Consider the following 8,953-nt stretch of genomic DNA (forward strand, 5'->3'; position numbering starts at 1 on the left):
TTCCTAGAGTGGTGAATATTTGTAGCTAGCTGCCAGATGAAGTTCTGGACACAGATATTTTAAAACGCATTTGGACAGGCACTTGAATAGAAAAGCTGTAGAGGAAAAGGGGCCTAATGCTGGAAAATGGGATCAAGTGTTGATAGTCGTCATGTTTTGGTATGGTCAAGGTGGACCGAAAGGGCCTGTTTCTTGCTGTAAGTTTCTATGATTGCTCAGTTATAATTGATTTATTTTCACACACCCATTTGAGAGTTGTTGTTAATTTACACTTGTGCAAGTGTGTTGACTCAAACTTTTAATCAATAATCATTGCATTATAAAACAACTGGATAAAGTGAAGCTGCGTTGAAAGCTTATTGCTGCTTTGAAACATCTCAATCCCCAGTTTACATGCTAACATTTCATAATGGCAACCTGTTTAAAATTACCATTCCAGAATGTTACACTTCTTTGGTTTTACATAGGATAACTTCACAACAAAGTTCAGGAAAACGATGATTTGAATATCATATGTTAATTTGTAAGCAGCACATTAGAAGAAACATTAATGTACCAGTAGTTTCATGTCTCAGTTTTGTTGCTTCTGTACTCTATCGAATTTTGATATTTATAGTTTTTTTCCCCAAATCTTTGCCACTTTCTGGCCTTTTTTAAGAGCAGGTATAAGAGGTATCTCTGGAGCTCCTGTGAAAGGATATAATTAAAATTATCTATATTATTTAAGATAGTTATTCGATACAATATAGTAGATTTTGAAATAGTCCCACTATTTAAAAATCACAGAGAAGTGAGAGGAGGATAACAAATAATATGTAAACATGACGATTAAACTCCTCTTGGGCTTCAAACCGGGTACAGGTATCGATTATAATCAACATTTCGATGACAAACTTGCACTCCATTGAAATAAAACTAGAAGAAAAGAATTTTAACAAAGATGAAGATCTTGCTCTAATTAAGAACTGGAATTTGATTATTTAAAAAAGGGTGGGAGAGTGGAAACCTGATTGGATGAGGACTAACCAATCAGGAGGGACAGAATACAGGGGTATAAATATCACCGGACTAGACATGCCCAAGTATTATACCTGAAGAAGATGGCAGAGTTTGTCATTGAAACTTCAGTTATACTCAATACCTGTACCCGGCTGAAACCCTGAGAAGAGCTTATTCGTGATATAGTCTTGGAAAACACACTAGATCCTTTTTCAAGTAACTATGAAAACCACTCATTTTTCATCATGCAGTCAAAACAAGATTTAAGTGTTCAGGCAGGTGGAGAACTCTGACTTATCTATAAGGGCAATATGGTTTGTATGATCTACTTAAACTTCAGTGAGGCTTTTGATAAAGTCCCACTGAGAAGGCAGATCTAAAAGATTACCCATGGATATGAGTTGTCTGTAGGATCCAGAGCAACTTGGCAAATTAGATCCAAGATTGGCTTGATGATAAAGGTAGAGGGTGATGATGGTGAGTTGCTTTGGTGATTGGAAGCTTGTGAACAGTGGTGTACCACAGGATCCGTGGCTGGGACCCTGACTATAATGAGTTGATTATTTAGATGTGAATATTGAATGTATGATTTGTGTGTGCTTGTAAATGACACAAAAATCACTAGTGTTGTTATTCATAATGTGAAAATAGTTTTGGGTCCGTAGATCATAGGAGCAGAATTAAGCCATTCAACCCATCGAGTCTGCTCCATATTCCATCATGGCTGATCCCAAATTCCACTCAACCCCATACACTTACCTTCTCGCCACATCATTTGATGTCCTGGCCAATCAGGAAACTATCAATTTCCGCTTTAAATATTCCCTTGGACTTGGCCTCCACCACAGTTTGTGGCAGAGCATTCCACAGATTCACTACTCTCTGGTTAAAAAAAAATTTCTCCTTACCTCTGTTCTTGAAAAGTTGCCCCTCAATTTTGAGGCTGTGACCTCTAGTTCTGGATACCTCTATCACAGGAAACATCCTGTCCACATCCACCCTATCTAGTCCTTTCAACATTCAGTAGGTTTCAATGAGATCCCCCCTCAGTCTTCTAAATTCTAGTGAGTACAGGCAAAAAGCTGCCAAGCACTCCTCATATGTTAACCACTTTATTCCCAGAATCATCCTCATGAGCCTCCTCTGGACTCCTCGATTGGCAATAATTTGATTTGGTAAGAAAGCAGAGCAGTGGAGGATGTTAAATGTGAGCTGATTTTAGGAGGCATTAAAGAGTACGGATGAATTGAGGAACCTTGATGTACAAGTTCAAGCATCTGTGAAGGTGGCAGCATAAAATGACGAAGAAGGAATATGGACTTCATTAACTGGTGGGTAGAATGTATGAACCAGGAGGTTAGAGTACAGCTTTATAAAACATTGATTAGGCCACAGCTAGAGTACTCTGTGGACTTCTGCTCACCAGTTTACATGAAGGGCAGGAGTGCACATGAGACAATGCAGAAAAGTTGAACCAAGATGTTGCCTCGGGTGGAGTTCTGTTACTAAAACAGATTGGAATAGGCTCCATTCGTTTTTCTTGGCATGAAGGAGTCTAAGTGAGCGCCTGATAAAATGCAGTATTGCAAGGGACTTAGATTGGGAAGACAGCATGAAACCTTTCCCTATAGTAGAGATGTTTGAAGCCACAGGACATTGGTTTAGAATAAGGTTTAAACGGTTTAGAGAGGATCTGAGGAGTAAATTTTTCACTTGGAGTGTTGTTGGAAGCAGGAACACACTCTCCAAGTTGGTTGTGGAGGCATGTACGTGCAGTGTTTAAGAAGTATCTGAATGAGATTTTAAGTTGAATTGGCAATGCATAAAAGTCTTCTGGCCAAGTCCTGGTAAAGGTGATAGATACTTCATAGCTAGCTTGGACATGATGGGCCAGTATGACTCTAAGACCTGTAGAAAATCTTCATTGTCCTTTGCTCTGTAGCACAAGTATCCAACAAACTCTGGAATTTTCTGAAATGCTTGTTAAAACATATCAACTAAGCACACCCCTTGCTCGATGATTATTAATTTTGAGAAGTTAAGTTCTGAATGCAACACTATAGATTGAATTACTGCCCAGTCTAATAAAATGGGTCTCCCCTTTGACCAAGCAAGTTGCAGAAAATTAACTGTTAGGTGAATTTGACTTAAAAGCTATACGGTCACCAGATTAAATTTAACAATCCCCCAGAAAGCCAAAAAATCAGATACTTGAACAAAATGTCTGAAATTTCCCAGTATGTTCTATCCCATTTTGTTTTTCCAGTTATGAGAATTCAGTATCTGTTGTGTTTATTTATGCTGGTTTATTGTGTAGTTAATGCATTTTGTCAGGAGAACTTTCCACACTTGTTTGATAGAATGGGAATGCTGAAAGGAATGAATAACTTTCAAGGTTTTGAAAAGTTGGTACTTAAGACCCAGTTCTGTAAGACAGTCAGTTTTCTGTTTTAAAAATTGAGGCATTTGCGTCGTGTGTTTCCATTGCTGTATAGTGTTAAAATGCAATGTTTGGCTTTTTCCAACTTAAATAATTTTATAGCATTATCTAGGTTTAAAATGGAAATGTATTCTTTAATATCTAACTACAAACTGGGATTTTCACAAAGAATCCACTAACCGGGGGTGGTGGTGGGGGGGGGAAACATGACTACAGTGATCTGAGGTATTTTCATTTCCATCCTAAATTGTATAGAGCTATCATTTGCAACTTTTAAAAAGTTACATTAAATGCTATATTAATGAAAATTAAACTTCCCATTTCCATTAGAACATAATCAGAATTAATTGATATTTTATGAATAGCATTCCCAAACTCTAATGTACTTCTTGAATCTATCTGTATGTTCACACTCAGTTGCTACAAATTATGTGCTCACTGGTAATCTTATCTGTAAAAGGCAGGTTCTGTTATCTCTCACACCACATTCTCTTTTCTGATTAAGCACAAACAATTCATAGATTAAGCCAGCATGGACAACAAAAAATCTGCAAGTTTCATTGAATTAGTAGAAGGATTAGTGATGAAGCTGTTTAATAAATTGCTTGTTAAAGTCCCTTTCATTCCTTCCTTTCTGTGAATTGACTCGATAATTTGTCATCCACTGACAGTTTACTGAGGGGATGCAAATTTTATTGTTGCTGCAGAAAGCATGTTGATGCTTGGTTGTTATGTTCCAGTTAAACTTGACTTTTGGTAACATGCATCACATTCAGCTTAAATGGAAGCTGAATGTTTATTCAACTAGGATGTTTGAGATTCAAAGTCTCAGACGCAAATGGAGAATGAGCAGCAGAAAATGTTTGCAGTTTTGCAAACAAAATATTTTATTTTAGACTCCTGTTTGAATATACAACAGAAAGTGTTTCCTTCATTGGACAAAGGAGTCCACAGGTCACTTGTAATGTCTTGTGATTTATTGAAATGAGCAGAGAAAAGCTGAGAAGTATCTCTCTCACATGGCCAACTCTTTGTTACCTATTCCTACAAAGGAGACTGTCATGCTGAAATATTTGGTTAGCAGACAAATGAGAATGTGATTTTTCAATGGTTATGAAAGACTATTTTGACTAATTCAAAGGAGCTTCTTTAAAAATTCATTGTTCTGTTTATTTTGGCTGCTTCTTTTCATGCTGGCTTGTATTGATGCTTGGCTTGTAAGTATAATGAAATTGTATACTCTTAAATGTATCTTTCGGTCACTCAATATAGGGTTATGCAGGAAGAATTTGTATTAATTTTATGGCAATACCCCGGTTTCCTATCTGCTTTATGGCTGATCTTTCAAAAGGTACTGTTTCTAAAGATTTAAAATAGCATTGTGATTGGAAACCAAGCTGTGCTGATAGATAACCTGTCTCAAGTCCACCTATCATTTATATCACACCATCTCTAATAATACTTAATGGGTGTATGCCTGTTATACCTACTAGACTGGCATTCTGAAATTTGATGACTATGTCTTAGCTGCTCATACCTTTTCATTTTTGTTTTTAAAATAATTTTGTGGCAGAAGATGGGTGCTCAAATCCAAAAAAACATGACCTGTTGTATGGACTCGCTCAAGACCCTGCTCACGGTTGCTGCTGTAATGGTGAAGCTTAATGAAAGTTCACACAGTTTATACCAGATGATGACTTTGGTGCTGAGAGGTAAAATATTTAACATTTACTTGGGTTTTCTAACTCTAGAGAAATCTGTCCAGAATATTAAGGTACAATTCTGCCAGGAATTTCAAGCATATATTTATCTTCATTTTCAAAGTGTATTTCCATTTTTTATTTTTTCCTTATAATTATACTGCTTAACATGTAGCTTTTTGAATTTGCAAATGCATTCTTCTCTTCTTGGCTTACGTGTAAACATAATGCTGGAGTAGAACATTTATCAAATTCTTCCTTTTGAAATGGTAAATGTAAATTGTCAATTGTTAGTGATGTGTATTTTGTTCAATTCTGAAGCAAAGGTTTGTGGACTATGAATTCCAGACATTTTTACCTATTTTGAATGCAGCAATAATTGAAAGATTTTTTGTGATCTGGGATTTTTTTTTCATTATTTTCATTATCCATTGCAATGAATCATATTTTAGTTTGATGGTTTTATCATGGGACAAACAAAACGTTGTTGATTCTAAAATATTCTGACAACTGAAATGGAGACAATTATTCCAGCCTTATTACAGTCATGTCTGTGGGTGACCTATATTCAAGTAAAGCAAATGCAAAAACATAGACTTTTTTACAAGTATCTGGTATAGGGAGTGGGAGTTGGTGGAAATTATGTAGTCTTCAATCTGAAGTATTTACTAGGTTTTAACATTTTCTTTTGGGTTAATGACCAAAATAAGTTCCATTTCAGGAACTGCAATTTTCATTTTGTGAATGGTCAGAATTAAATTCTCCCTTGGACATGCTATAGTGATAACAAGAGACCTATATTAAAAATCCTGTCTCATTTTTCCAATTCCTTTGGTTGATAGATAATACCATACTTTCAAACGGTGTGCATGTAGACTAAAACTAGCCTGTTGTTCTTTACATGCTGTACAATATCTGAGTCACAGAAAACATGTGCATAAAAATAAACAAGTTTTGTACATGATTTTAAATGAAAGAAAGTAAGAGGCATTGACTATCATGATTTAGTGTTGGTGGATAATGTGAATTGTCAGTATATTCATGGAATTTGGATGATTAAAAAGAACTGAAGTTAAGTTAATTTGCCTATAAAATTAGATTTATTAAATCAAGTAGAATTCACAATCTGGTGTTAAGACAAAGTCACTTACTCTTAATCTGTTAAACCATTTTTGTTTAAATCTATGATATCAGTTGAAAGCCTTATCTGGGTATGTTTGATTCTGTTTCCTTTGTAATTTTTCCATTTACCTGGCCTAGATATATATCATAGATATTTGACTCCTGTTCTTCATTTTGGTTTGGGGTGGGCAAACAGTACATAAAATAAAATACAAAATCTATTTTAACACTGTTAGCATTGCATTTTTATTTCATTGTTGATGTAAGTAAAATTTTTGGTGAACTCTTGCAGGTGACAGTATGGCCAATGATCAGCTGAAGAAGTTCATAGACGTGGTTTGTTCATCAGTAAAGCAAGTGGCTGATAAATTTGGTAGGCTGTGGGCTTCCTCATGCCATGAGATGAGTGCATCCTCTGTCAGAGAAAGTAAACCTGACAAAGATTCTCAGTTAGCGCTAAGTGAAATAGACCTGGCTGCCTGCTCCTTCCTTGATTTAATTGAATATCTTCAAGATAAAGAGAGACACCCAAGTTGCCCTGATAACAATGAAAAGAACGAAGGGAAAATCAAGACTTCCACAGATGTTAACTCTGCTAGGTGGTGCGGTAGAGGTGTTAAGAAGGTTGTATACACACTCCAAGGAACAACTTCAACTTCAGAAAAATCAAGTGCACAATGGATTTGAAAGATCGCCAACCTGAAGTTCATCAAATCTTTAATATCATAAGCAATAAAATGATTATTTCATTGCACTTCATTTATGGTTTACGATCTACAGAATCTCCTGTACATAATATTAGAAATGCAGCAGATACATATAATATTGTTGCTATTTATTACTGAACTGATTGAACTTTTGTAAACTTTTTGTACTGAAAATGCACCCTTTTGCCTTGTATAAAATACATTTTCCTTCCACTCTTCCCTCAAGGGTTGGTACCATATTTCACAAAAAAATGGTTGAATAATATTTTCCTTTTGTTTATGTTTTTTTGTCGATTAAAAACAACAGCAGGTAAACTGGGCTAATATCTTTCTGGGTATTCAGTTACCAAGCCTGCCCTCAGTACTTTCCTTGGTAGTATAGATAGAGTATTAACCTGTTGTATTCTGATCTGAAAACAGAGAGTTGCACCATCAGATCCTGCCTGGATCAGTGCCTTCAGGTTTAGCCCTAAATTTGCCACATGATCACAAGGCTTTTGAAAGAAAAAAGCTCTGTGATCCAGGCCTGAGAAGTCATACTTCTATTTCAGATGTTTTGCATTTTACTGCTGGAGATTAAAGATACCAGCTGATAACCATTTAAATTGCAATTTTATTTAAAAACTGGCTACAGAGCTTTTGCTCACCTCTCCCAAGTGAAAATAAACAGAATCCATCTAAGAATAAATGGTACAGGGAAAGAACATATTATATGAGCTGAATTATACTGCAATGTTTCTCAGCTACTTCAATAATGTAAGTTAGGTTATAATCTGATTCTTCCACAAAAGTGAGATTGCTGTTTTAGAGAAAAGCACAAAATGTACGCATGCAATAATATCTAAAAATAATGATGAACATAGTCATCTTCCTCAGGCCATATTACACGTTCTTATTTTGTTCTTTAAGCACAAGTTATAATAATTGAGGTGCAATGGGTTTGCACATTGATCTTTCACTTCAGATGAATATAATGGGATGAAAAAGTATCTCTATTGTTGCAAAGGTAATGTATGTAATGGCTTTGACAGTCTCAAAAATGCCCATTGTTTTCAGATTCTCAAATAAGTTGTTGGAATGGTAAAATTTGAATATAGTTTGGTGGATGGGTGCTATTGTGTTCTGTGTCAAACCACACTATTCAAGGGTACTTTATGCAGCTGACAGCTTGAGGATCTTTACAATGGTTAAAATGTTTCTGGATAAATCTTCCCAGCATACTTTACTCATTTGTGAATGGCCTAGCAGTTATATTTAAAATACTTTTTTTTTGTCGTCCAAAGAGTAGAGCATGTTAGAATTGAAGCCAATGAATTTCACCTTGGCTCAGAAAATTGCTTTGTTTGTTTTGGTAGGGATTATTTTCTCTGAATTTTTTTAAAAATCTGATGGTTACACTGATATGCCATTCCTTGTATTTCAAAAACCAAGGTTGACTGTACTGACTTGAAATTGTAATATCAAAGGGATAAATAGCACTTGCATTAGAGTTATTACAGCATTAAAGACAATGTAATTTATTTGCACCACTACTCACACCTGTTGACTTTACTGATCTGCAGTCAAAAGTGCCTTGCTTCTTCATGATCACATAAGTGCAGGTAACACCTTTCAGGTTTTAAAATAAAGTAATGCTTACTTCTAAAGCAGAGACTGTAGAATCTTTTAATTCAATAAACATTATTAATTTCCAAGCTGTGTTGGAAACTTTCTGACAATGGTAGGTTAATGTTTTATCTGTCTCATAGAATATCATACTCTATTTCATTTGAAGTTACATAAACAGGACTTTCCATAAGGTTAGGAGCTGAATTTGGGTATTCACCTCATCGAGTCTGCTCTGCCTTTTCATCATGGCTGATTTAGTATCCCTCTCAACCCCATCCTCCTGCCTTTCCCCCGTAACCTTTGATGCCTTAACCAATTAAGGATCTGTCAACTTCCTCTTTAAGTATACCCAATGAATTGGCTTCCATGTCTGTTTG

At 35.6% G+C, this 8,953-nt stretch overlaps 1 protein-coding gene across 1 annotated transcript in view; it reads left to right on the plus strand.

The window, feature by feature from the left end:
* The window catches only part of kif14 (kinesin family member 14), a 95,784-nt gene extending 87,238 nt beyond the window's left edge, over nt 1-8,546 (plus strand). The window contains exons 29-30 of the mRNA XM_059983629.1: nt 5,013-5,151; nt 6,554-8,546. Of these exons, the coding sequence (XP_059839612.1) occupies nt 5,013-5,151; nt 6,554-6,948 (534 nt within the window). The 3' untranslated portion in view covers nt 6,949-8,546. The remainder of the gene's footprint in view (nt 1-5,012; nt 5,152-6,553) is intronic.
* Nucleotides 8,547-8,953: the final 407 nt, after the last annotated feature.

The sequence above is a fragment of the Hypanus sabinus genome, chromosome 11, assembly GCF_030144855.1.
Source record: "Hypanus sabinus isolate sHypSab1 chromosome 11, sHypSab1.hap1, whole genome shotgun sequence".
NCBI classification, from domain to species: Eukaryota; Metazoa; Chordata; class Chondrichthyes; order Myliobatiformes; family Dasyatidae; genus Hypanus; species Hypanus sabinus.